The 27,881-nt window shown below is 39.6% G+C and overlaps 1 protein-coding gene across 1 annotated transcript in view; it reads left to right on the forward strand.

Moving 5' to 3' along the window:
* The window catches only part of SNX6 (sorting nexin 6), a 56,218-nt gene extending 29,000 nt beyond the window's left edge, over positions 1-27,218 (forward strand). Inside the window, exons 9-14 of the mRNA XM_021695553.1 lie at positions 4,759-4,834; positions 6,751-6,790; positions 13,083-13,169; positions 18,376-18,535; positions 18,618-18,703; positions 26,518-27,218. Coding sequence (XP_021551228.1) covers positions 4,759-4,834; positions 6,751-6,790; positions 13,083-13,169; positions 18,376-18,535; positions 18,618-18,703; positions 26,518-26,571 — 503 coding nt within the window. The 3' untranslated portion in view covers positions 26,572-27,218. The remainder of the gene's footprint in view (positions 1-4,758; positions 4,835-6,750; positions 6,791-13,082; positions 13,170-18,375; positions 18,536-18,617; positions 18,704-26,517) is intronic.
* The last annotated feature ends 663 nt before the right edge of the window (positions 27,219-27,881 follow it).

A 27,881-nucleotide genomic window follows, 5' to 3' on the forward strand; every position in this document is an offset into this window, starting at 1 on the left:
GCTGACATGAACCATCTATTTGTAAGTCTTTGTATGGACATGTGCTTACATTTCTCTTGGGTAATACCTAAAAGTAGAGTGGCTGGGTCATGTGGTAAGTGTATAATTAACTTTTTAAGAAATTGCCAAACTTTTTTTCCCAAAATGAAATGACTGTACCATTTTACATTCCTACCAGCTGTGCATGAGAGTTCCAATTCCTCCACATCTTTTCCAACAAGGATACTCACTCTTTCCTTTTAGCCATTCTCATAGGCGTCTCAGTGTGATTTTAATTTGCATTTCCCTAATGACTGATGATGTTGAATATCTTTTCTTATATAAGTCCTCCTGCTTTATTCTTCTATACCAAAGTTGTTTTGGCCCCTCTAGGTTCTTTACATTTTCATATGGATTTTATTTTATTTTATTTTATTTTTTAAAATCTTTTTTTTTTTTTTTTAAGATTTTATTTATTTATTTGACAGAGAAAGACACAGCGAGAGAGGGAACACAAACGGGGAGTGGGAGAGGGAGAAGCAGACTCCCTGCCGAGCAGGGAGCCCGATGCGGGACTCCATCCCGGGACTCCAGGATCATGACCTGAGCCTAAGGCAGTCGCTTAACCAACTGAGCCACCCAGGCGCCCTTTCATACGGATTTTAGAATCAGCTTGTCACTTTTATAAAAATGGTGTCTGGGATTTTGATTGGGATTGTGTAGAATCTGTAGGTCAATTTGGGGAGGATTGATGTCTTAACAATATTGATTCTTCTGATACATGAATATAGTGTATTTCTCCATTTAGCTAGGTCTTCCTTAAATTCTCTCCAATATTTTATAGCTTTCATTGTACAGATCTTATACATAGTTATCTTGTATAAAGATTGATTCCTAATTATTTTTGATGCTCTTGTAAATGATGTATTTTATCTTTCAGTTTCCAGTTGTTATTTGCTAATATATAGAAATACAATGTATTTTCTATATTGATCATATATCTTGCAGTCTTACTAAATAAACTCACTTACTGGTTCCAGTAACTATTTGTAGATTCCTTTGGATCTTCTACATAGATGATCATCTGCTAATAGAAACAATTAGATTTCTTTCCAATTTAGGTTCCATTTATTTCTTGTCTTTGCCCCGTCGTACTGAAGCTCCAGTAGAGTGTGGATGGAAGTGGTGAGAGTAGGCGTCTTTGCCTTGTTCCTTAACTTCTGCGGAAGGCATTCATTCTTTTTTTTTTTTTTTTTTATTCTTATGGTAATCCCCATACATTACATCATTAGTTTTAGATGAAGTGTTCCATGATTCATTGTTTGTGCATAACACCCAGTGCTCCACGGAAGGCATTCATCTTAAACCATTAGTTTCTCCTAGATGCTTTTTATCAGGTTGAGGAAATTCTCTTGTAAATTGCTAGTTTTCTGGGAGTTTTTTTTTTTCTTTTAAGTCAGGAATGAATGTTGGATTTTTATCAAATGTTCTTTTTTGCACCTACAGTGTTGAGATAATCATATCGTTTTTCCTTTTTAATCTATTAGTATGATTAATTATATTTTCAAATGTTAAACCAACCTTATGTTCTTGGGATAAATATCACTTATACCAATGGAGTTTAAATGTGATAGAGTTCAGGGGGCCTGGGTGGCTCAGTTGGTTAAGCAGCCAACTCTTGATGTTGGCTAAGGTCATGATCTCAGGGTCCTGGGATCATTCCTCCATCGGGATCTCCTTCTGCCTCTCCCCCCACTTATGCTCTGTCTCTCTCTCTCAAATAAATAAATCTTTTTAAAAATAAATAGGGACACCTGGGTGGCTCAGTTGGTTAAATGTCTGCCTTCAGCTCAGGTCATGATCCTGGGGTCCTGGGATGGAGCCCTGTGTCAGGCTCCCTGCTTAGTGGGGAGTCTGCTTCTCCCTCTGCACCTCCGCCTGCTTGTGCTCAATCTCAAATAAATAAATGAAATCGTAAAAAAAAATAAAAATTTTGCAGGTGAAATAAACACAAAAAGCAAAAAATTACAGTGTACTATAATCAGTCCTGTAAGAGAGGTGTATATTCGTGCTATGGAAACATAAAGAACTATAAAGGTAGACAGTCATCCATTAAGAAAACTGAAGAAAATATTAGTGATTCTTCTTTATTTATTTGACGAAATGGAACAGTGCTTTTTTTTTTTTTTTTTTAAGATTTTATTTATTTATTTGACAGAGACAAAGCGAGAGAAGGAACACAAGCAGGGGGAGTGGGAGAGGGAGAAGCAGGCTTCCCGCTGAGCAGAGAGCCCGATGCGGGGCTCGATCCCAGGACCCTGAGATCATGACCTGAGCCGAAGGCAGATGTTTAACGACTGAGCCACCCAGGCGCCCCTGGAACAGTGCTTTTAAGAAAGATGGTTGTGAACCTATTTACAAAATCATAATTATTACATATAATTAATTATATAACATACGATTTTACAGAATTATAAAGTAAAAATTATTTTTTCATGATGCATGAACTTAGCCTGGACTATGAAAACTTAAGTTTTCAACATCACTGTAATGTATAAAATCAGGGCAGTTTGCTTATTTTCTGTGATCATATAATGATGTAACAGCTAAAGAGGGTAGTATTCTCAGGGCCAGATATTAGGATCCAGGAATGTCTTGCTCTAAAAAATAATTTCAGGGTCAGTTTAAGTATAAAATATTAATGTATTTGATTTTAAACACAAATCATTTGTGATTCCTGCCTCAATAAACCAACCTTTTTGTGATTTTTAAGTGTTATTTTTTTTAACTTAAACTTTTAGGATAATAGTGAACAATCTCATATGTAGAAGTTACCATTCAGAGTCTGAAGTTTGTGTTCACAGTTTCTTTATGGGGGCACCTGGCTGGCTCAGATGAGTAGAGTATGCAACTCTTGTGTGAGTTTGAGCCCCATGTTGGGCATGGAGCCCACTTTAAAAAAAAATTCTTTTTTTTTTTTTTTTAAAGATTTTTATTTATTTGACACAGAGAGAGAGAGCGAGAGAGGGAACACAAGCAGGGGGAGTGGGAGAGGGAGAAGCAGGCTTCCCGCTGAGCAGAGAGCCCGATGTGGGGCTCCATCCCAGGACCCTGGGATCATGACCTGAGCCAAAGGCAGATGCTTAACGACTGAGCCACCCAGGCGCCCCCCAAAAAAATTCTTTATGAAACATCAAAATAGATCTGTTTTGAATAATTTTAAAAAGTAAATAGAGTCACCAGATTTCAGTCTTATTTGTTGAATGTAACTTTGTACAGCATAAGAAAGTACAGTGTAAGGATTACTGTTTTGTTAGAGAATAAACACATTAAACCTTGTAAAATACTGCTGGCATAAGTGGGAATTTCCATACAAAATAGGCATGTCTCGGATTTCGTTAATAATAGCAAACGTTTGTATAATACTGTACTTGCTATGTGCCAGGTATATAGTAACATTTATTTTTTTATTTTTATTATTTATTTTTTTTAAGATTTTATTTATTTATTTGACAGAGAGAGACACAGCGAGAGAGGGAACACAGGCAGGGGGAGTGGGAGAGGGAGAAGCAGGCTTCCCGCAGAGCGGGGAGCCCGATGCAGGGCTTGATCCCAGGACCCTGGGATCATGACCTGAGTCGAAGGCAGACGCTTAACGACTGAGCCACCCAGGCGCCCCTATAGTAACATTTATTAATTCATTTAGTCCAAGTAATCATGCGGAGCTGGTACCATTATTATCCCCATTTCCAGATAAGGAAAGCAAGGCATACACAGGTTAAGTGATAAGCTCGAGGTGGTAGAGCTGGTAAATTGGGATTGGACCCTAAGCAGTTTGGTTCCAGTTCTATGCTCTTAACCATTGCACTTATACTATCCTTTCTCTGAAACGAGAAATCTTTTCTCAACAAGTTGTCCCATGGGGTGAGCCCTGGGAAAAGTATTGTGCTGAAGTTTAATACTTCGCTTCCTAGCACCCAAGGATAATGGTGCTACCACCATTCATCTAGCTTCCCAAGCTCCATAATTTTCCCTCCTACCTTAGGTCTCTTGTTTGTAAATCCTACCTATTAGATTTCCTAAATATCTTCTAGCTTTCTTGTTCCTTTCTGCTGTCACTGTTTTTGCTAACTTGATCCTGACCATCAGTATCTGACACAACAAATTCCTAGTTGGTTACTCAGCCTTCTGTGTCTCCATTTCTAATCTTTATTCTAGGCAGCAGAATTTTTTATCTAAAATCCTTAATGGTTGTTTTTACCACTACTGTTATTTTAAAATGTTTAATAATACCCATTCTTACAAGATCAAATCCAAACTTTATCGTGTCTTACAAAAACCTGTTTTTTCCCCCCAGGATACTTCCAGTTTATTTTTCCATCTTCAGCTCTGTCCACTGTCTTCTATACCCTATAGTGCCTTCTTCCTAGAAGGCTGTTTGAATATACTGTATTCTTTTATGTCTCATTGGCCTTTATCCATGCTGTCCCCTCCATTTTGCCTGGTAAAGATTTGCTTATCCTACAAGTTCTGACTCATTCAGTAGTGTCTGTAAATCCTTCCCTAACTTACTCAGGTGGAATCATCTGTTTCCCCGGCTCCCAGAGTAGTTTGTTCCTACTTCTAATATAATATTCATCAAGTTATAATATAGCTGTTGTCATTTCCTTCACCAGACTTGGGGTATTTCATACTGCATACACATTGTTTGGCAGGTAGGTGCTCAGTAAGTATTTTGGAATCAATGAATAAATATATTCTAAAAATTTTTTTCCATAGGTGCTGCAGATGATTACAATAGAATTGGTTCTTCATTATATGCTTTAGGAACTCAGGATTCTACAGATATATGCAAGTAAGGATTCTGATTTGAAACATTAAATAAAACAAAAATTTTGTTGGCAGCCTGGACACACAGAATATTTCTGACCCGAGAGTCATTTAGAATATCTTCTTCAAAATACATCAATAATAAGGCGCTTCTTATAAACTTGGATCAGTGTCATTTTTTTCTCTATCATTTCTCTCTTATTTTTTAAATCTGAAAAGTAAAAATTGGCTTTATGTAATTTTAACATTTGCAAAGTTCTATTTGATGAAAATTGGCTGATTTATGTATGTAAGGAAGAGGAAGACAGAATTTATGTCAAAATGTTCTTAGGTTTTGATGAAGTTTATTATAAATAAATGTTTTGGAATTAGAATATAATATATATTTGTATTTTTTTGGAGGCCAAATTGACTTTTAAAGTAAAATGTGATGTTATCAGTTTATACTTTTTAAAGAGGCTGGCTATTCTAGATTATAAGTTTAATGAATCTTAGGGCAGTCGTAGAGTGACCTGATGGGGAAGTATTATGCATGTTAGTATAGAAATGCTCTCTGGATGTTTGCATACATAGCTGTTGTTTATTTACTTTATACTGGCTTTTCACATTAATCTAACCATAGTTAATTTTAGTTGTTCCTATAATATTGTTTAAACCCAACTCTTCATTGAAAAATAATCCAACTTTTTTTTCAATTTTAAGTGGCAAAACTATTTTCATACTTTATGCCTTTTTCTAAACCATATCCTTGAATTTTTTCTAGTATATCCCGTCTTAGTAGGCATGTAAGATCCAGGTTTTTTCAGCAAAACAAGATACTATATATAGCTTACATTAATTAACATGCTATCTTCCCAAAGAGTTAGTCTCTAACTCTTTGATAAGAAGAAAAAGCCAACCTTGCCGTGAGTTATTGGACATAAACCTGTCAAATAAAACAAAGGTCATAAAATAGTGTTTTAGCTTTTAGTAGTACTTGCCCAATCCAGTTATAATGTCACCGGTAATTACATATTATTTCACAGAATACCCCTTTAATGGTTTGGCATTGGGATATTTTTTAGTTGGTGTCAGCATTTGAGAGATAGGCTATTTAGTTAAAAGTGAACATGAATTCAGAGATAGAAATTGGTTATTCATTTCTGTTCTTTTTTTTTTTTTTAAGATTTTATTTATTTGACAGAGAGAGACACAGCGAGAGAGGGAACACAAGCAGGGAGAGAGGGAGAGGGAGAAGCAGACTCCCTGCTGAGCAGGGAGCCCAATGCGGGACTCGATCCCAGGACCCTGAGATCATGACCTGAGTCGAAGGCAGACACTTAACGACTGAGCCACCCAGGCGCCCCCATTTCTGTTATTTTCTAAAACAAAGCAGCTCTACTTGAAGATGTTTAACACAAGTATCAGATAACTTCAAGAGCTGCTCCAACTTTAGTGTTTTCCTTTTAAGTCAGCCTTTTTGGATCTGATTGTTCTATACTTCTATAGTAATTTTGAAGATACAGGCTTTATTTACTATTATGTGACATTCTGCTAAAGAATATAAGGAAAAAATTTTTTAATTTAAATGTATGGCTTGGGGTGCCTGGCTGGCTCAGTCAGTGGAGCACGTGACTCTTGAGCTCAGGGTTGTGAGTTCGACCCCCGCCTTGGGTGTAGAGGTTACTTTAAAAAGTATATAGTACATACATAAATAAATGTATGGCTTAGACTGTTAACCTTGAAATGGGAAGATTTTTTTTAACAACAGTTTTCAGTCTGTTATATGGAAGTATAGAGGTGTTGTTCTAATGAAGTCTGTGGTGAACAAGACCATTAAATATTACTGCAGTGAAATAAGAAAGTTCATTATTAATATGGTTTTGGGGGTATATGCTCTGAACATTTGAAATGAAAAGTCATTTTAAAGCTGGCTTCTGATGAAATATTTTTCCCTTCCAGGTTTTTTCTCAAAGTTTCAGAACTGTTTGATAAAACAAGAGTAAGTACTATTGGTTAACCTTTGAGAGTCTCAATCTTTGCATACAGTAGTGTGTAACCTGTTGTGGTTGTGTTAAACTTTATTGAGAAAGATGAGCTATACTTCAGAAGGATGAAGAGACAGATTTAGATTTGAAAATTTGAGTTTTTTTCAGGAAATAAATTTTTTTGTTATGGCCTTCTGATATTTGTGTAAAAGTTCATATTATTTCTTTTTTAATCTTTATTTATTTGACAGAGAGAGAGACAGCGAGAGAGGGAACACAAGCAGGGGGAGTGGGAGAGGGAGAAGTAGGCCTCCCGCGGAGCAGGGAGCCCAAGGCGGGGCTCGATCCCAGGACCCTGAGATCATGACCCGAGCCAAAGGCAGACGCTTAATGACTGAGCCACCCAGGCGCCCCCCCCTTTTTTTAAATATTTATTTATTTGACAGAGACAGCAAGAGAGGGAACACAAGCAGGGGGAGCTGCAGGCAGAGGAAGAAGCAGGCTTCCCGGGAGCAGGGAGCCCAACGTGGGGCTCGATCCCAGGACTCTGGGGTCATGACCTGAGCCAAAGGCAGACGCCCAACCGACTGAGCTACCCAGGCTCCCCAAAAGTTCATATTCTTTTTTTTTTTTTTTGAAGATTTTATTTATTCATTTATTTGAGAGAGTGAGAGAGAGAGAGCACATGAGAGGGGGGAAGGTCAGAGGGAGAAGCAGACTCCCTGCCAAGCAGGGAGCCCGATGCGGGACTCAATCCCGGGACTCCAGGATCATGACCTGAGCCGAAGGCAGTCGCTTAACCAACTGAGCCACTCAGGCACCCCCGAAAGTTCATATTTTTGATCAGAGAACATGTTCATTATGAAACAGCATTTATTTTTATGAAGAATGATCTTTTTCTGGGGCTTTGTAAGCTAGAAGAAAGTCTTAGATTCATTATACTTTTACCAAGATGATAGTGCTTTTGATCCCCCATGACACTGGTTTAAAAATGAGTTGTATCAGGGCGCCTGGGTGGCTCACTTGCTTAAGCATCTGCCTTCAGCTCAGGTCATGATCCTGGCATCCCGGGATCGAGTTCAAGCCCGGCATGAAGCCCGGTGTCAGGCTTTGCAATCAGTGGGGAGTCTGCTTCTCCCTCTTCCTCTGCCCCTCCCTTCTCTTGCACTCTCTCTCTCTCTCACTCACTCACTCTCTCTTAAATAAATAAATAAAATCTTTTTAAAAATTAAAAAATAGGGGTGCCTGGGTGGCTCAGTCGGTTAAGCATCTGCCTTCGGCTCAGGTCATGATCCAGGGGTCCTGGGATCAAGCCCCGCATTGGACTCCCTGCTCAGGCGGCAGCCTGCTTCTCCCTCTCCACCACTTGTGCTCTCTCTCTCTCAAATAAATAAAAGCTTTAAAAAAAACTTTAAAAATAAAAATGAGTTGTATCAATACGAGACAGATATGCAACTACAGAAAGGTGTGATCATAGTAATAATTTCATGTTGACATAGTCTTGATTTTCAGGGATCAGTCTTAGATGCAGTAATATTTAAACACTTTGATAAAGTTGATAGAAAAGTGAAAAGTTCATTAGAAGTTTAAGGGTACTTAACTGAGGGTGGAGGTGGCTAGTCCATTGTAGAAATCTGATTGCAACAGGACTTTGTCAATTGAGTAATGTGTAGTGAAGACAAGGAAAGGAAAAGAGATTTTCTCACAAAGGAAAGAGTCATTAAATACATAAATGTTGTATATTGGGGTCCATTATTCTGCTTTTGGTATTTGTACCAATGAGCATTTTCTGGGAAGATATCATTGTTTTTCTATGTGTTTACATCAAAAGAACAGGGATTTATTACAAAATAGCTTTATGTGTCAAAAGATGTGCAAGTAGATGTAAAATGGAATCAGATATGCAAGAGATTCATTGGGAAGAACAAAGAGGAAGGAGTAGGATAGACATGAAGAGGCTTTAGACCATAGTGCAGGTCTATACCTGTGAAAGGAGAGGGCAGAGGAAGAGGGTACTGGGTAGGAAGAGTTTCAGACTGTAGCATAGTTCCAAGGAAGTTTTGTGTAGGTCAGCCAGAGTGGCTCATTAGAGGGAGCACTGTGTCAGGCAGGAGGGGCTGGCCCTGCTGCCCTCTCATGGGGTGCAGCCAAGGCAGGCATGGGAGGATCAGCATAACCTTGGAATGAATATTGTTCTGGATCTAGAGAGATTGCAAGTAGGACTCTGAACCATATGTGCTCCTTACAGCAAGCAGTTGCTCTTGAAGGAGCTCTAGGTGGCACATTGCCATTGCCACGACTATCTTTATTTCTTTTAGTGTTTTTGTAGTGTTGTGGTTATTTGCTGTATAACAAACCATCCTAAAATAAGTAGCTTAAAAACGACAACCATTTTATTATGCTAATGAAGTCTTTAGGTCAGGAATTCAGAAAAGACAGAGCAGAGATGGCTTGCCTCTGCTCCATGATGTCTGGGCCTCAACAGGGAACATATGAAGGCTCTTCCAGATGTCTGGGGGATGATACTGGCTATCAGCCGAGACTTGAGCCAGGGCTGTTGGCTATAACACCTGCATGTTGCTTTTCCAGGGAGCTGCTTCGGCTTCCTCACAATGTGCTGGCTAGGTTCCAAAAGGAAGCATCCCAAAAGATAGGAAGCAGACATTTTTAGTTTCATTAAGGCCTGGAAACTGGCACAGCATCACTTCTGTATTGGTCATACAGTCTTAGGGTCCAGATTCAAGGGGAGGGGATACATACCCTACTTCTTTTTTTTTTTTTAAGATTTTATTTATTTGATACAGAGAGAGCGACAGCGAGAGAGGGAACACAAGCAGGGGGAGTGGGAGAGGGAGAAGCAGGGGGAGTGGGAGAGGGAGAAGCAGGCTTCCTCCTGAGCAGGGAGCCCCATGCGGGGCTCGATCCCAGGACCCTGGGATCATGACCTGAGCTGAAGGCAGACGCTTAATGACTGAGCCACCCAGGCGCCCTGACCTACCCTACTTCTTAATGGAAGGAGAGGAGCCATATTTAAAAGCACCCAACATCGTCTAGCATGTTCCCTAGATTTATCTAAATCAGTTTATCTAAATTTATCTAAGTCAGTTTTGAATATACTTTGTGCATTTATCTGTTAGATTAAGAAATTTCCTAAGTTTATTTCTCTGTTATAAAGGAATATTTCTTAAGCTTCAAGTTTTTTTATTGAAGCATATTATATATATAGGAAAGAGCACATATCAGAAGTATACAGCTCAGGGGCGCCTGGGTGGCTCAGTCGTTAAGCATCTGCCTTCGGCTCAGGTCATGATCCCAGGGTCCTGGGATCGAGCCCCGCATCGGGCTCCCTGCTCAGCGGGAAGCTTGCTTCTCCCTCTCCCGCTCCCCCTGCTTGTGTTCCCTCTCTCGCTGTGTCTCTCTCTCTCAAATAAATAAATAAAATCTTTAAAAAAAAAAAAAAGTATACAGCTCACGGGTACCTGAGTGGCTCAGTCAGTTAAGCGTCTGCCTTCAGCTCAGGTCATGATCTCAGGGTCCTGGGATCGAGTCCTGCTTCGGGCTCTCTGCTCAGTGGGTAGTCTGCTTCTCCCTCTCCCTCTGTGTTCTCTCTCTCTCTGAAATAAATAAAATCTTTAAAAAAAAAAAAGTATACAGCTCAGTGAAATTTTGCAAATTTTACACACTCATATAATGAACACCTAGATCAAGATATAGAATTCTTAGGGGCGCCTGGGTGGCTCAGTCGTTAAGCGGCTGCCTTCGGCTCAGGTCCTGATCCTGGGGTCCTGGGATCGAGCCCCGCATCGGGCTCCCTGCTCGGCAGGAAGCCTGCTTCTCCCTCTCCCACTCCCCCTGCTTGTGTTCCCTCTCTCACTGTGTCTCTCTCTCTCAAATAAATAAATAAAATCTTTAAAAAAAAAAAAAAAAGATATAGAATTCTTACCAGCAACCCAGATGCCCTGCCCCTCTTCACCTGCTTTCTGAGTCACCACCTCCTACAAGGGTAACCACTACCTTAGCTTCTAACGGCAGAGATTAATTTTATTTTCATATTTTATATAAATGTTTTATGCAGTATGTATTCTTTTATGTCTGGTTTCATTTACTCAACATTACGTCCATACTATTCATCCATGTTGTTGCATGTTTGTATAGATCCTTCATTCTTCTTGCTATATAGCTTTCCTTTGCAAGAATATACGTGAATTTATTCATCTGTTCTACTGTTGGTAGGCATTTGTACAGTTTCTAGTTTGTGGCTGTTTACAAATAGTACTTCTAAGACCATTCTTGCATATCCTCAGCTGAAAATAAGTATGTATTTCTGTTGGGTGTGTATAACCAGGGGGAGAATTAGGGGTCATAGGGTCTCCATGTGAAAAGCTTTCATAGACAGTGCCAAACTGTTTCCCAAAGTGATTGTACCAATTTACATTCCTACCAGAATAAATGTGAGTATTGGATTGCTACACAAGCTTATAATACTTATCTTTTTTATTTTAGTTATCCTGCTAGATGTGCAGGGTTTTTAAATTTTAACTTTATTTCAACAGTAATTTCAGACTTACAGAAAAGTTGCAAGAATAGTACAAAGAGGGGAGCCTGGGTGGCTCAGATGGCTAAGCTTCTGCCTTTGGCACAGGTCATGATCTCAAGGGTCCTGGGATCGAGCTCCACGTCAGGCTCACTACTCAGTGGGGAGTCTGCTTCTCCCTCTCCCTCTGCCTTTCCCCTCCACTCATTCTCTCTCTCTCTCAAATGAATACATAAAATATTTTTTAAAAAAAGAATAGAACAAAGAATTCCTGTACATGTGTCATCCAGATTTCCTGAATGTTAACATTTTCTACATTGCTTAAAGTGCTTTTTCCCAAAAAGTCCATATTCATTTTTTCTGCCCTTTGTGCATATCTCTTTTTTAAAAAGATGAGAATTAATTTTAATATAGTCATGGGGTGCCTGGGTGACTCATTTGAGCACCTGCCTTTGGCTCGGGTTCGTGATCTCAGGGTCCAGGGATCAGGCCCTGCGTTGGGCTCCTTGCTCTGCAGGGAGTCTGCTTCTCCCTCTCCCTCTGCCCCTCCCCACCACTCATGTTCTCTCTCTTTCCCTCTCTCTCAAATAAATAAAATCTTAAAAATGAACACTTTTTAAAAATTTTAATATAATCAATACAATTATCAATGATTTCCCCTTAAATCATCAAATATTGAGTATATAGATGCTCCCATTTGCCTCAGATGGCTTTTTACAGTGGAGTTCGTTTGAGCTGGGATTCAAACAAGGTCCCTATATTGTATTTGGTTGACATAATACATCTTTTTTAATTTTCTGTCTCTCCAAACTGAATTGAATAGTTTCATCTTTTTAGTCTTACATGGCTGCTTCCCATTTTATCCCAACTCAAACTAACCACATCTGTTTACTATTTTGTGTCTTCAGGCACATTTTGTTAATGTTTTGACTACGTTTTCTGGTTGTTATCAGTAGGAAGATTGATTTGAATTACCTAGTCTTTCATTGTTAGCCTTTATCATTTTATTTTTTTATTTATTTTTTTTTAAAGATTTTATTTGAGAGAGAGAGAATGAGAGAGAGAGAGCACATGAGAGGGGGGAGGGTCAGAGGGAGAAGCAGACTCCCCGCCGAGCAGGGAGCCCGATATGGGACTCGATCCAGGGACTCCAGGATCATGACCTGAGCCGAAGGCAGTCGCCTAACCAACTGAGCCACCCAGGCGCCCTATCATTTTATTTTTATTTCAGGGGAGAGGGAGAGGGAGAGAGAATCTTAAGCAGGCTCCACACACAGCGTGGAGCCCAACACATGCTCCATCTCACAACCCTGAGATCATGACCTGAGCCGAAATCAAGAGTCAGATGTTTAACTGACTGAGCCACCCTTGAGCCCCATCCTTTATCACTTTGAAATCATGTGTACATGTCATTGAAATGATGTAACAAGAGATGTAATAAGTGTATATTAGTAATGTACATGTAGTTAGTGATGCTGAAAGATAATATTGAAACTCATTATTGCCAAGAACTTGAGTCAAACATAGAGTCCTTCCATAAATTCACTAAGTCTCATTTGATTTCATTCTTTTTTCTGTTCATTTTTGGTCAAAGTCCTGAAGTACAGTAATAGGCTAGTAGAAAGGAGAAGGCAAGGAAAATTAGATTAAATAGGAATGGATACTGTAGTCATTTGTAACTTTAATTTTTTTTTTTACAGTAATTATGAAAGAAACATTGGCTGTAGAATATAAGTGCTAATTAAATGGCGGATTTTTTTCCCCTTTTTCAGAAAATAGAAGCACGAGTGTCTGCTGATGAGGACCTCAAACTTTCCGACCTTTTAAAATATTACTTAAGGGAATCTCAAGCTGCTAAGGTAATTTGATTGTTCATTGTTTTTTAAAATGGACTATTTTACAAAAAGCCATCTCTTTAGAGGTTGTTAGGCCTAAGATTGTTAATGGTTATCTCTTGATTTTAAATTAGATTTTCACGTGTGAATTTTTTTTTTTTTTAAAGATTTTATTTATTTATTTGAGAGAGAGAATGAGAGAGAGCACAGGAGAGGGGGAGGGTCAGAGGGAGAAGCAGACTCCCCGCCGAGCAGGGAGCCCGATGCGGGACTCGATCCCGGGACTCCAGGATCATGACCTGAGCCGAAGGCAGTCGCTTAACCAACTGAGCCACCCAGGCGCCCCCACGTGTGAATTTTTTGTTCTCCTTTTACAGATTGTTGGTCAGGGAACCCCACATAAAAGTTTCCTCTATAAACTTTTTTTTTTTTTAAGATTTTATTTATTTATTTGACAGAGATAGAGACAGCGAGAGAGGGAACACAAGCAGGGGGAGTGGGGGAGGGAGAAGCAGGCTTCCCGCTGAGCAGGGAGCCCGATGTGGAACTCGATCCCAGGGCCCAGGGATCATGACCTGAGCCAAAGGCAGATGCTTAACGACTGAGCCACCCAGGCGCCCCTCCTCTATAAACTTCTGATATAGTATAATCTAGAACTATTTTTTTTTTTAATGAATTTGGTATATTCATTCAGATAAAATGCCTACAAAACAAGAAGTAAAACCCCAAATAACAGTCGGTGTAGCTAAAGGATTCCTAAGTCCTCTATTGTGGGTGAGAGAGCTGTAAAACCAGGATATGTTTTATTTTAAGGTAACTCAAATTTCCTTTTGGAAGTCTGTCTACCTGCAAGACTAAAACTCTTACTAATCCAAAAAATGTTTAACAGAAACATCTGAAAAGGCACTAAAAACTCAGTGGCTCAGATATTCTAAATTCAGGGCACCTGGGTGGCTCAGTCAGTTAAGCCTTCATTTGGCTCAGGTCATGATCCTGGGGTCCTGGGATCGAGCCCCACATCTGGCTCCCTGCTCAGTGGGGAGCCCGCTTCTCTCTCTCCCTCTGCCGCTCCCCCTGCTTGTACTGTCTTGCTCTCTGACAAATAAATAAATAAAATCTTTAAGGAAAAAAAAAGGTATTATAAATTCAGTGTTAATTTATGAATTGATACATTGTACAGAAAATTCCCATGTGATCAGTGGTGCTTTGAACACCAATTTTTCATTCCTTATCAAATCATAAATAACCCTTGGGGCACTTGGCTGGCTTAGTTGGTAGAGCATGCAACTCTTGATCTTGGGGTCATGAGTTCAAGCCCCATGTTGGGCATAGAGCTTACTTAAAAAAAATAATAGGGGTGCCTGGCTGGCTCAGTTGGAAGAGCATTTGATTCTTGATCTCGGGGTTGTGAGTTCAATCCCTATGTTGAGTGAAGAGATAAATAAATAAATAAACTTAAAAGAAATTATAAATAACCTTTTTAACTTTGAGGACTTAGGTACTTGTAAATATACTATCCATATCAGATTATTTTATCCAGTTGTGTCCTATAAACCGTTTACATTGGGTGGGCAGGGATAAAATGAATTATTCACTATAAAGACCTTAAATTCATTATTTTATTATAATATTATAGTTGTTAATACATAACTTTTTAGAACATGGCTTTAAAAGTAAATCCAAATTTCTTAGTGACCACAAGAAGGAATTGAAATTTAATTGCAAAAATTAAAACTATATGCAGCAGAGGGAATATAGGAATCAGTGGTAGTGTAATAGCGTTGTATGGTGTCAGAGGGTAGCTACACTTGTGCTGAGCACAGCATAACATAGAGCTGTCAGATCACTGTTGTACATCTGAAACTAATGTAATATTGGGTGCCAACTATACTTGAATGTAGGTGAGTAATTAAATAAGTAAATAGCTGTTTAAAAAATACTCAATATTTACTAAACAGCTGGGGGGGGAAACTCATGAGATATCACCACACACCTTTTTTTTTTCTTTTTTTAAGATTTATTTATTTAGGGGCGCCTGGGTGGCTCAATTGGTTAAGCAACTGCCTTCAGCTCAGGTTATGATCCCCCACATCGGGCTCCCTGCTCAGCAGGGAGTCTGCTTCTCCCTCTGCCCCTCCCCCCTCTCATGCTGTCTCTCTCTGTCTCATTCTCTCTCTCAAATAAATAAAATCTTAAAAAAAAAAAAAAGATTTTTAAATTTATTTTAGAGAAAGCATGCATGTGCACATGTGGAGGGGGCAGTGAGAGAGAGAATCCTCAGGCAGACTCCCCAGTGAGCGTGAAGCACATCATGGGGGCTCGATCCCAGGACCCTGAGATCATGACCTAAGCCAAAATTGAGAGTTGGCCCCTTAACTAACTGAGCCACCCAGGCGCCCCTTACCACAGGCGCCCCTTAACAAGAATTTGGCTAAAATGAAAAATTCTGACAAAAATTATAGCAACTAGAACTTTCACACCCTGTTAGTTGGAATATGATACAATATTTTGGAAAAGTTTTACAATTTCTTAAAAAATTAAACATACATCTATCCTGTGGTCCAGTCATTCTAGTCCTGGGTATTTGAGAGCATGTGTCCCCACGGATATCCACAGCAGCTTTATTTGTAATAGTTGAAAACTGGCAACAACCCAAATGTCCACCAGCAGCTGAATGGATAAATTGTGGTGTATATATACAGTGGAATCCTACTCAGTGGTAAAAAGGAATGAACCACGGATACATGCAACAATATGGAAGAATCTCAAAATAATTTTTCTGAGTGAAAGAAGCCAAACAATAAAGACCATAGTCTACACAAGAGCTCACTCTTAGTTCTACACATTGTTTTTTGTTTGAAGAAATGTGTAATGATACGTATCTACCATTATAAGTATCATACAGAATAGTTTTCACTGCCCCAAAACTCCTCTGTGCTCCACTATTCATCCTCTTTCCCCTTAAGCCCTGTTGATTTTGTATGTGTGTGTGACATCTCCATAGATTTGCCTTTTCCAGAATGTCATATAGTTGGGCCTTTTCACATTGGCTGCTTTTTTTTAATATTTTATTTATTTATTTATTTGAGACAGCATATGTGAACACAAACTGAGGGAGGGACAGACTGAGAGGAAGAAGCAGACTCTCTGCTGAGCAGGGAAACCTGTGTGGGGCTTGATCCCAGGACCCTAGGATCATGACCTGAGCCAAAGGCAAACCAACTGAGCCATCCAGGTGCCCCAGTCAATTGATTCTTTTTTCTTTTCTTTTTTTTTTTTTTAAAGATTTTTTATTTATTTACTTGACACAGAGAGAGAGACAGCTAGAGAGGGAATGTAAGCAGGGGGAGCGGGAGAGGGAGAAGCAGGCTCCTCGCTGGGCAGGGAGCCCGATGTGGGGCTCGATCCCAGAACCCTGGGATCGTGACCTGAGCCAAAGGCAGACACTTAATGACTGAGCCACCCAGGCGCCCCTAGTCAGTTGATTCTTAACAAGGTGCTAAGACAGTTTTGGGGGGAAAAGAATAGACTTTTCAACAAATGGTACTGTGTCATCTGAATAGTCCATGGAAATAAAGTTAGACCCCTTCCTCATACTGTGTATAAAAATTTGCTCAAAATTGATCAAAGACCTAAATGTAACAACTATAACATTTTTAGAAAAAAACAATAAATCTTTTTGACCTCTGATTGGACATTGGTTTCTCAGATATGACACCAGGAGTACAGCAACCAAAGAAAAAATAATAAATTGGACGGACTTTATTAAAATTAAAAACTTGTGTGTGTCAAAGTACACTGTGAAGAAAAGTGGAAAGACAACCCATAGACTGGGACAAAATATTCGCAAATCATACGAGTCCCTAATAAGCAAATGGTATCCAGAAAATATGAAGAACTCTTATAACTCAGTAAAAAGACAAATAGCCCAACTAAAAAATGGGCAAAGGACTTGAATAAACCTTTCTCCAAAGAAAATATACAAATGGCCAGTGAATACATAAAAAAATGCTCAACATTAGCTATCAGGGAAATGCAAATCAGAACCACAGCAAGGGATGCCTGGCTGGCTCAGTAGGTAGAGCATGCGACTCTTGATCTTGGGGTTGTAATTTCCAGCCCCACATTGGGTATAGAGATTACTTAAATAAAATTGTTAAAAACAAAACCAAACCACAGTGAGATACCACTTCACATCCACTAGGTGGCTTTAATCAAAAAGACAGGTAAGTGTTGCCAAGGATGGGGAGAAATTAGAGCCCTCATACAGAGTCATTGGAAATGTAGTGGTGCAGCCGCTTTAGAAAACAGTCTGGCAGTTTCTCAAAAGGTTCAGCATAGAATTACCAAGTGACCCAGCAATTCCACTCCTAAGTAATGAGATATGAAAGAGAAAGGAAAACATGTTCACACAAAAACTTATACACAAATGTTCATAATAGCATTATTCATAATAGGCAAAATGTGGAAACAAACCAAATGTCTATCAGCTGATAAGTGGATAAATCAATGTGGTATTTCCATACAATGAAATATTTAGAAATAAAAGGAATGAAGTACTGGTTTACACAATAACATGAATGAACTTGAAATTTTATGCTAAGTAAAGAAAGCCAGACAGAAAAGACCACATATTATATGATTCCATTTTTTTTTAAGATTTTATTTATTCATTTATTTGAGAGAGAGAGAGCACATGAGAGGGGGGAGGGTCAGAGGGAGAAGCAGACTCCCTGCCGAGCAGGGAGCCCAATGCGGGACTCGATCCCGGGACTCCAGCCAGGATCATGACCTGAGCCGAAGGCAGTCGCTTAACCAACTGAGCTCCCCAGGCACCCCTCCATTTTTTTTTTTTTTAATGAAATGTCCAGAATTAGCAAATCTGTTGAGACAGAAAGCAGGTGGGGGGGGAGGGGGCGGGTGAGAGGACATGAAGAATGACTGCTGATGAATATGGGGTTTCCTTTTGGGTGACAAAATTGTTTTAAAATTGATTGTAGTGATGGTTATACAATGGTGCGAGCACACTAAAAACCGTTGAATTGTGCACTTTGAATGAGTTATACGTATGTGAATTCATCTCAGTAAAGCTGTTACAAAAACCATTTAGAAAGTAGCTGGCATGTGTGGTATTCATGGTTTAAGTGATGGGGGTGATGGGGTAGTGGTGGTTGCAGGTAACTATTAGAAACGTGCAGCGTATGTTATTGTGAAGCATTCTCTTTTATAGGATCTCCTCTATCGAAGATCTAGGTCACTAGTGGATTATGAAAATGCTAATAAAGCACTGGATAAAGCAAGAGCGAAAAATAAAGATGTTCTGCAGGCTGAAACATCCCAACAATTATGTTGTCAGAAATTTGAAAAAATATCTGAGTCTGCAAAACAAGGTACTGTTCTTACCCTTTAAGCATAAGGTATACTTTATAATATATAAATTAAATAGTTGATCCTAATTTCTTTTGTTCACAGAACTTATAGATTTTAAGACAAGAAGAGTTGCTGCATTCAGGAAAAATTTAGTGGAACTGGCAGAGTTAGAACTGAAGCATGCAAAGGTATTGTCATATTAAAGGTTTAATAATTTAAGTGACTTATAATTTAGAAATGAGTCCATTATGGGGTACTTGGCCGGCTCAGTTGGGAGAGTAGGTCACTCTTGATCTCAGGTTCATGAGTTTGAGCCCCATGTTAGGCATAGAGATTACTTTTTAAAAAAAGGAAAGAAAGAAATGAGTCCATTATGGAATTGATAATAATTCTTTAATGACAGTTTCCTTCTACAGGCGTACTGTAAGAAGTATTCCTGAATTAGAATTAATTACAATTAGAATTATAATTTTTGAAGGTTATTTTACTGCTTCAAAATAACTTGGTTTTAGGAAATAAACATCCTTCTTCCAGGGTTTTATAGTGTTTATTTACTTCAAATTAAGCCCTTTCTTGTAGTTAATAGAAAGCTTCAGGGATGCCTGGATGGCTCAGTTGGTTGAGCATCCAGCTCTTGGTTTTGGCTCAGGTGGTCATCTTGGTGTTGGGAGATTGAGCCCTGTGTTGGGCTCCTGGCTTAGCGTGGAGTCCACTTGGGATTCTCTCTCCCTCCCGCTCGTGTTCTCTCTCTCTCTGTCTCTCTGTCTCTCTCTCTCTAAAATAAATAAATAAATCTCTATTTTTTTTAAAGGATAAAGGTTGGCCCAAACTTTACTGTAATTTTAAAACTAGAGAATCTTAGAATTGAGAGGGATTTTACAAATCATCTAATTCAAACAAGAATAATATCTACAGTTTCTCTAAATGGTCAGCTCTGTAAGACTCTAGTACCTAATATGGAAACCAGTATCATTTTTTGACTAGCTAAAAAAAAATAAATCTCTCATTAATAAAAAAAATTTAGGGCGCCTGGGTGGCTCAGTTGGTAAGCATCTGCCTTCGGCTCAGGTCATGATCCCAGGGTTCTGGGATTGAGCCCTGCATTGGGCTCCCTGCTCAGCGGGGAGCCTGCTTCTCCCTCTCCCACTCCCCCCTGCTTGTGTTCCCTCTCTCACTGTGTCTCTCTCTGTCAAATAAATAAATAAAATCTTTAAAAAAAAAAAAATTTAGGGGCGCCTGGGTGGTGCAGTCAGTTGGGTGTCCAACTCTTGGTTTTGGCTCAGGTCATGATCTCAGGTTTGTGGGATCGAGCCCTGAGTTGGGCTCTGTGCTCAGTGCAGAGTCTGCTTGAGATTCTTTCTTCCTCTCCCTCTGCCCCTCTCCCCACTCTCTCGCTCTATCTCTCAAATAAATAAATAATTCCTTAAAAAAAATAAACCTAAAAATTTATTTAACATATGCTGTCTTCAGAGGGACTGAAAACTAAAAACATATTCAAAATTCCCCAAACTATAAGTATTAAAGAAATTTAAATAAACTTTAAGTGTTTATTTTTTGATATATTGATAGCATTTATACTTTGAAAGTCATTAAAAAGCTTAAAACTGCACTAAGAGTTTTGGGGCACCCCATAATGAACACAGATCTACTTCTGTGTAACTTTGACACATTGGTCAAAGTTTTGTCATCTAAATTAAGAAAGATAAGTTTAATTTCTCTTACAGTTTACCCTCAAATATTTATATAGTGTATATTCTGTATATATAGTCTCCTCCAGGCTAGATATCCTTGGGCTAAATATTTTTTATCTTATACATTTCAATAAACTTTTTATATTATTGACCTCCTGTCATTGCTGTTTTAAAATATTACACCTGGAAATGGAAACACTTCTGTACACAGGCTGGATTTTTTTTTTTTTTTAAGATTTTATTTATTTATTTGACAGAGACGTAGAGAGAGAGAGAGCACAGATAGGCAGAGCGGCAAGCAGAGGGAGAGGGAGAGGGAGAAGCCGGCTCCCCCACTGAGCTGGGAACCTGATGCGGGGCTCGATCCCAGGACCCTGAGATCATGACCTGAGCCGAAGGCAGACGCTTAACCGACTGAGCCACCCAGGCGCCCCTGTACACAGGCTGATTATTGTGCACATTTCTTCTTACAGGGTGCTTTATATTTACAAGGGTTTAAGGTGCCATCTCGTACCAGCTTGTTTTGGCCTATAGTCACACCTTCTCTTCTTCTTCAAAGTCTTTTCTTGAGCTCCAGCCTATAATTGTGTGTTTCATTTTTTTAGTAATCTTTTTCATTTTTGTGGTATAAAACACATAAAATTTACCGTCTTAACCATTTTTAAGTGTGCAGTTCAGCAGTGGTAAGTATATTCACATTGTTGTGCAACAGGTTTCTAGAACTTCTTCATTTATTGAGCATTTAAGTTTTAAAATGTAATTGTAGACCATATTTGTGTCTATTAAATTTTAGCTTGCTAGTTTTAGCCTAGCATGAGATCCTTTGGAAACTTTAATTTGATCATATAGTAGTACTTGACTATTAGAGTGGTTATTGCTCCAAAGTGATAGACATATGTAATTTGTATGAACTTCCCTTTTATGTCCTTATCTAAGTTTTAATTTAAAAGATTGATCAGGGGATGCCTGGGTGGCTCAGTGGGTGAAGTGTCAGACTCCTGATCTCAGCTCAGATCTTGATCTCAGGGCCATGAGTTCAAGCCTTGCATTGGGCTCCACACTGGGTGTGGAGCCTTCTTAAAAAAAGAAAGAGAGAGAGAGGGAAAGAAAAAAAAGGAGGGAAAGAGAGTGAGAGAGAAAGTGAGAGAGAGAGGAAGGAAGGAAGAAGAAAGAAAGCAAGGAGAGAGAGAGAGGGAGGGAGGGATCGATCAGGACCAAAGGAATCAATATTTGTTCATCTAATTGTAAAAGTACATAGAACCCAAAAAGGCTAAATTTTTAGTTCCCTTCCTTTCTTTCTATACTAACTGATAATAACTTATTAATTAATATTATTTGTAGTTATTTGGATAGTTATGAATTCACCTACTTATACTGTCATCAACCATTTTTTCTCCACTTTATCCATGATGGATATAAGTATCAAATTCCTCACTAAAATCAAGATACATGTTATGATTTCCTGGTCTAATAACCCTCTCAAAAGAAAATGTTTTGATAAAGCTGGCATGATTTATTCTTATTGCACCTGTGTTGGTTTCTAATGTTCACTATATTTGTTTTTTGTGTTTTTTTTTAAGATTTTATTTATTTATTTGACAGAGAGAGACACAGCGAGAGAGGGAACACAAGCAGGGGGAGTGGTAGAGTAGTAAAATAAAATAAAGGAGTAAAAATAACCATTTAAAAATATGAACGCCATTCCTGGCTCAGAGGCTATACAAAAATAGGTTGTAATTTGCCAGCCTCTTTTTAATTTATTAACAAAATCCTTGATAGTTTATAACCTCTTTAAAAAGAATAAATATAGGGGTGCCTGGGTGCCTCAGTCGTTTAGCGTCTGCCTTCGGGTCAGGTCATGATCCCAGGGTCCTGGGATCGAGCCGCGCATCGGGCTCCCTGCTCAGCAGGAAGTCTGCTTCTCCCTCTCCCACTCCCCCTGCTTGTGTTCCCTTTCTCACTGTGTCTCTCTGTCAAATAAATAAAAAAGAAAAAAAAAAGGCAAAAGAGGGATGCCTAGGTGGCTCAGTTGGTTAAGAGTCTGCCTTCGGCTCAGGTCATGATCCCAGGGTCCTGGGATCGAGCTCCGCATTGGGCTCCCTGCTCAGCAAGTAGCCTGCTTCTCCTCTCCCTCTGCTTGCTGCTCCCCCTGCTTGTGTTCTCTTTGACGAATAAAATCTTAGAAAAAAGGCAAAAGAATATCATGATGTGATAATTTTACAAAATTTATATTTAATCTATAAATAAAGTTTTATTAGGATACACCGAAGCTCATTCATTTATGCTTTGTCTGTGATTGCTTTCATACTACTATAGCAAAGTTGAGTAGTTAAAACAGAGATGAAATGTCTCTCAAAATCTAAAAAAATTTTTTTTTTCTTAAGATTTTATTTATTTGAGAGAGAGAATGAGGGAGAGAGAGAAGCAGGTTCCCCACTGAGCAGGGAGCCTAACACGGGGCTCGATCCCAGGACCCTGGGGTCATGACCTGAGCCGAAGGCAGATGCTTAACGACTGAGCCACCCAGGCGCCCCTAAAGTCTAAAATGTTTACTACATATTTAGTCCTTTACAGAAAAAGTTTGCTGACCCCTACTACATAGATTCATATCAGCCTCTGATTGCCAGATATTGTACTTTTCAAATCCTTTCTGAAAAGTGTTCCCTGTGTTGAAATTTCTGGTAGGTCTTCTAGTCCAGTGGCTCTCAACCAGAGGCAGTTTTGCCTCCTGGGAGACAGCAATTTCTGGAGACATTTCTTGGGTAGAAATGTCTCTACCCACTTAGGTAGTCAAAACCAAGGGTGGGTGGGATACTACTGGTATGTAGTGCGTAGAGGTCAGGGATGCTGCTAAACTTTCTACAGTGCATCGGACAGCCCCCATAAGAAAGAATTACACAGCCCAAAATATGTCAGGAGTGCCGAGATTAAGGGGCGCCTGGCTGGCTCAGTCGGTGGAGCATGCAACTCTTGATCTCAGGGTTTAGGTTTGAGCCCCACATTGGGTGTAGAGATTACTTAAATATAAAACCTTAAAAAAAAAAAAGTGCCAAGGTTGAGAAACCCTGCTCTCTTGTCTCAGGTTTCTTCTTGATGATTTTGTAAATCTGAACAAAGTCCCATGTTAGTCCCAGGAATCCATATGAAATATTCTAAAAAGATTAGACATTAGTTAAACTTAGAGCCAGATGATTTGAAACTACTTTGGATTTCATTTATTATAACTAGGGTATGTCTTGCCATGTAATTGAAATCTGGTTATAACAGAAAATTAGGTAGTTACATCACTTTTGTGTCCTTGAAGATAGTCTCAGATACCTTATTAATAAAGTGTCAAATGTATCAAATGTAAAAAAAGGAAGTGATGATACTGTCTATGAGGGTGTGGAGTTCTCATGCCCTGTTGGCGGGTGTGGGTTGGTGCACACCCTTCTGGAGAGCATTGGCAGTATATCAAATGAAGGATGTGTGTCTTTCGACTTAGTCTCACTTGAGGAATATACCTGTAAGAAGATAATTTCACAAATACAGACAGGGCGCCTGAGTGGCTCAGTCGGTTAAGCGTCTGCCTTCAGCTCAGGTCATGATCCCAGGACCCTGGGATCATCAGTGTCAGGGAGCCTGCGTCTCCCTCTGCCTGCCCCTCCCCCTGCTTGTACGTGTGATCTCTCTCTCTCTCTCTCTCTGTCAAATAAATGAATAAAATCTTTTTTAAAAAAGGTTAAAAAAAGTCACATGCTCTACTGACTAAGCCAGCCTGACTGCCCCCCGCCACGTCTTTTTAGACTTCCTGAATCTGGAAAGTTCCTGAATCTTCATATTTCATAACATTGGACACTATTAAAAAGCACAGGTCTGTAAAATCTCCCTCAATTTGGGTTTGTCTAATTATTGAGTTTAGATTCTCCACTTGTGGCAAGAATACCACAAAAGTGTTGCTCAGACCTCCTTATTACGTCAGATCAAGAGACACATGCTGTTGATTAGCTGCCTTACTGGCAGTGTATGATCTTGATCATTTGGTTAAAGTGATGTCTTCGGGGGCGCCTGGGTGGCTCAGTCGTTGGGCGTCTGCCTTCGGCTCGGGTCATGATCCCAGGGTCCTGGGATCGAGCCCCGCATTAGGCTCCCTGCTCGGCGGGAAGCCTGCTTCTCCCTCTTCCACTCCCCCTGCTTGTGTTCCCTCTCTTGCTGTGTCTCTCTCTGTCAAATAAATAAATAAAATCTTTAGAGAAAAAATAAAGTGATGTCTACAGGTTTCTCAGTGGCAAAGTTATTATTTTACACTTTGAAATTAAGTATTCTGTGGGGAGATACTTGGGACTATGTCAATTAAATACCCAGCACTTAACCAGCACTGTCCCACAGAATTTTGTGTGATAATGGAAATACTCTATAATCAGCACTGTCCAGTATGGTGGTCACTAGCTAGCCACATGTGGCTGCCAAACACTTGAAATGTGGGTAGTGCAACCGAGAAACTCAAACCGAGTTTTTATTTAATTTCAATTAACAGAAATTTAAATGTTCTGTAGCTGCATGTACCTAATGACCACAGTATTAGCATTTCAGCATTATATTGTTTTTAGCATCCAGTTATGACTTCCCTGAGTCAGTTATTGTGATGGTTGCCAAATGGTCATTTTCTAATTCCATCATTGTATACATTTTAGTTGGCTTTCTACTCTAAGGAAGAAGTTTTCCTTCACCCCCATTTATAAATCGTTGTAACCGGGGTGCCTGGGTGGCTCAGTTGTTTAAGCATCTGCCTTCGGCTCAGGTCACGGTCCCGGGGTCCTGGGATCGAGCTCTGCATCGGGCTCCCTGCTCGGCCAGAAGCCTGCTTCTCCCTCTCCCACTCCTCCTGCTTGTGTTCCCTCTCTCGCTGTGTCTCTCTCTCTGTCAAATAAAGAAATAAAATCTTAATAAATAAATAGTTGTGACCTATATGCTTATATTTGTCTTTACACATATCTGAATTTGGAGGCCAGTTCACATGTTTTACAGATGGCTACACAGGTCTGCATTTTATTTTATTTTTTTTTAAGATTTTTATTTATTGGGCGCCTGGGTGGCTCAGTTGGTTAAGCGACTGCCTTCGGCTCAGGTCATGATCCTGGAGTCCCGGGATCGAGTCCCGCATTGGGCTCCCTGCTCAGCAGGGAGTCTGCTTCTCCCTCTGACCCTCCTCCCTCTCATGCTCTCTGTCGCTCATTCTCTCTGTCTCAAATAAATAAATAAAATCTTTAAAAAAAAAAAAAAAGATTTTTATTTATTTATTTATTTGACAGAGAGATAGCACAAGTAGGCAGAGCGGTAGGGAGAGGGAGAAGCAGGCTCTCCACTGAGCAGGGAGCCCGATGCGGAGCTCGATCCCAGGACCCTGGGATCATGACCTGAGCTGAAGGCAGCCGCTTAACCGACTGAGCTACCCAGGCACCCCCAGGTCTGCATTTTATAGAATACTTTTGTATGTGATCTTATTACTTACCTTTTTTTTTTTTTTTTGAGAGAGAGAGAGAGATCATGAAGGTGGGGAAGGGCAGAGGGAAAGGAAGAGCGAGAATCTCAAGCCGACTCCCCACCCAGCATGAGCCTGATGCGGGGCTTGATCTCATAATCGTGAGATCACGACCTGAGCCGAAATCAGGAGTTGGTCACTTAACTGAGCCACCCAGGTGCCCCTCTTATTACTATTTTTATAAAAATTGCTATAACATATCACTTTAGTCATTAAAATATACATTATATATGTTATATATTATATAATCATGTAATATAATACACATATTTTAATGGCTTACAGTCAGAAATGTTCAGGGGCCCCTGGGTGGCTCAGTGGGTTGGACGTCTGGCTCTTGATTTTGGCTCAGGTTATGATCTCAGGTCATGGGATTGAGCCCCGTGTGGGGCTCTGCACTCAGCGGGGAGTGTGCTTGATATTCTCTCTCCCTCTCCCCCTGCTCTCTCTCTCTCTCAAAATAAATAAATCTTCAAAAAAAATGTTCAGTAGTTTAACTTGGACACAAAGAGCATATTTTCTCTCTCATTAGATCATGCCAGGTAATTCCAAACAGTAATAGTGGTCTAGGTGGAAATTTCCTGAAGAATCTGATATGTGGAAAATATTGTACATGAAACAAAGTATATAATTTTGTCTCTAAACAGTTATTTCTGATTAATGAGTAGCTGTTACCCAAATTCTATTGTCTTAATAAATTTAAAGTTACGTGCTTTCTAGTGTTGTACATCTGCAGTACAGTTCTTCCAAGCTCTCTGAGCGTCACCGTTTACTCTCCCTTTCTTTTTAGGGTAACCTACAGTTGCTGCAGAACTGCTTGGCGGTGTTCAACGGAGACACATAAGCCACACTCCACCTACAGTTAAAAAGGGCTGCCTTCCTTCAGATTTTATTTTTGTTTTCTTAATGGTATTAAGCATTTACTGCTCACTGGAAACAAAAGAAACAGCCGTCAAAGTGCATCTACTCTCCTTTTTTCCGAGAAACCACGGAGCGGCGCTGTCCCTGGGCTCTGCCAGCGTGCGTGGTGGGACGCCGCGCCCCCGCACCTGTGCGCCCCTTGTGGCCGTCGGCCCTCGCCGTGCGCGCCTCCTCTCCCGAAGCCCCAAGTTCAGGCTTGTTTTAAGTAGCCTCTGTAACTGTGTTTATTTTATGAATAGTATTCCTTCTGGCTGCCAGTCTTACTTTTAAGTACTCTCTGAAGTTTAACCCTTTTAAAAACACATTGTTCAAACAAGATAAAGATTGCCCTTACCTTTTTTTGAATTTTGTTTTTAAAAAACATTGTATACCACCTTAGTTCATTCATGTATCCTGGTAAAGCATCTTAATCGGACTTATTTTTAATTAATGAACATTTCTTAGAAGTTTTGGGACAGATTTTATGTAATCTTTGTAAGTATGATTTCTGATGAAAAGCAAATGCATTAGTATGTTTGCCTTAAACTTGTAGACTAAACCAACTATTATCAAATAAAGTGATAACAGTGATAGTTTTTAACTCTGTGGTCATTGTATCACTCTAAAATTTGGAGTAGCTATAATAAATCTACTCCTTTATTCTGCTTTACAGTGCAGGTCTTAGTTTTTCCTTTTTCTTTTTTTAAATGGCATATTGAATGAAGTTCACCAGTCCCTTTACAAAAGGATGAACTGCTTCTCTGTGTGCTTTTAGCCTTTTATAGAAGGTGGAATTGAGCAGAGGCAAGTTAGAAACAGCCATTTCTAAAACACAGGAGCACACAGAACAGCCTGTTATGGTTTCCTGAATTCTGTCTCTAGCTCAACCAAGGAACCCTGAGACGTGCCATTGAGCCCACTTGATCGTTATACTAGTGTATAAATTGGTATGTAGAGAGAAAGAGTATATAGGGAACAGCATTTGTCGGTGGGGGAAAAATTGGAATATTTGGACTAAAAAGGGTACAAAAAGGATACTAATTGTCAGTAGTCAATTCCAAATATTACTGGTCTTTTTAATGTAAATTAACATCAAGTCATTTCTAATTTAAAATTAGGTTGTGTGGTTTGATTTTTTTCACTAACTTCTCTTCCAGTTGGAAACCACAAGCATTTGGGTTGGTCACCCCTCGTTTAAATTTTCCCAAACCCTGGTTTAGGTCTTAAGGGTAGTCACCATGATTCCGGCCTTGC

The sequence above is a fragment of the Neomonachus schauinslandi genome, chromosome 9 (assembly GCF_002201575.2).
Source record: "Neomonachus schauinslandi chromosome 9, ASM220157v2, whole genome shotgun sequence".
Lineage (NCBI taxonomy): Eukaryota > Metazoa > Chordata > Mammalia > Carnivora > Phocidae > Neomonachus > Neomonachus schauinslandi.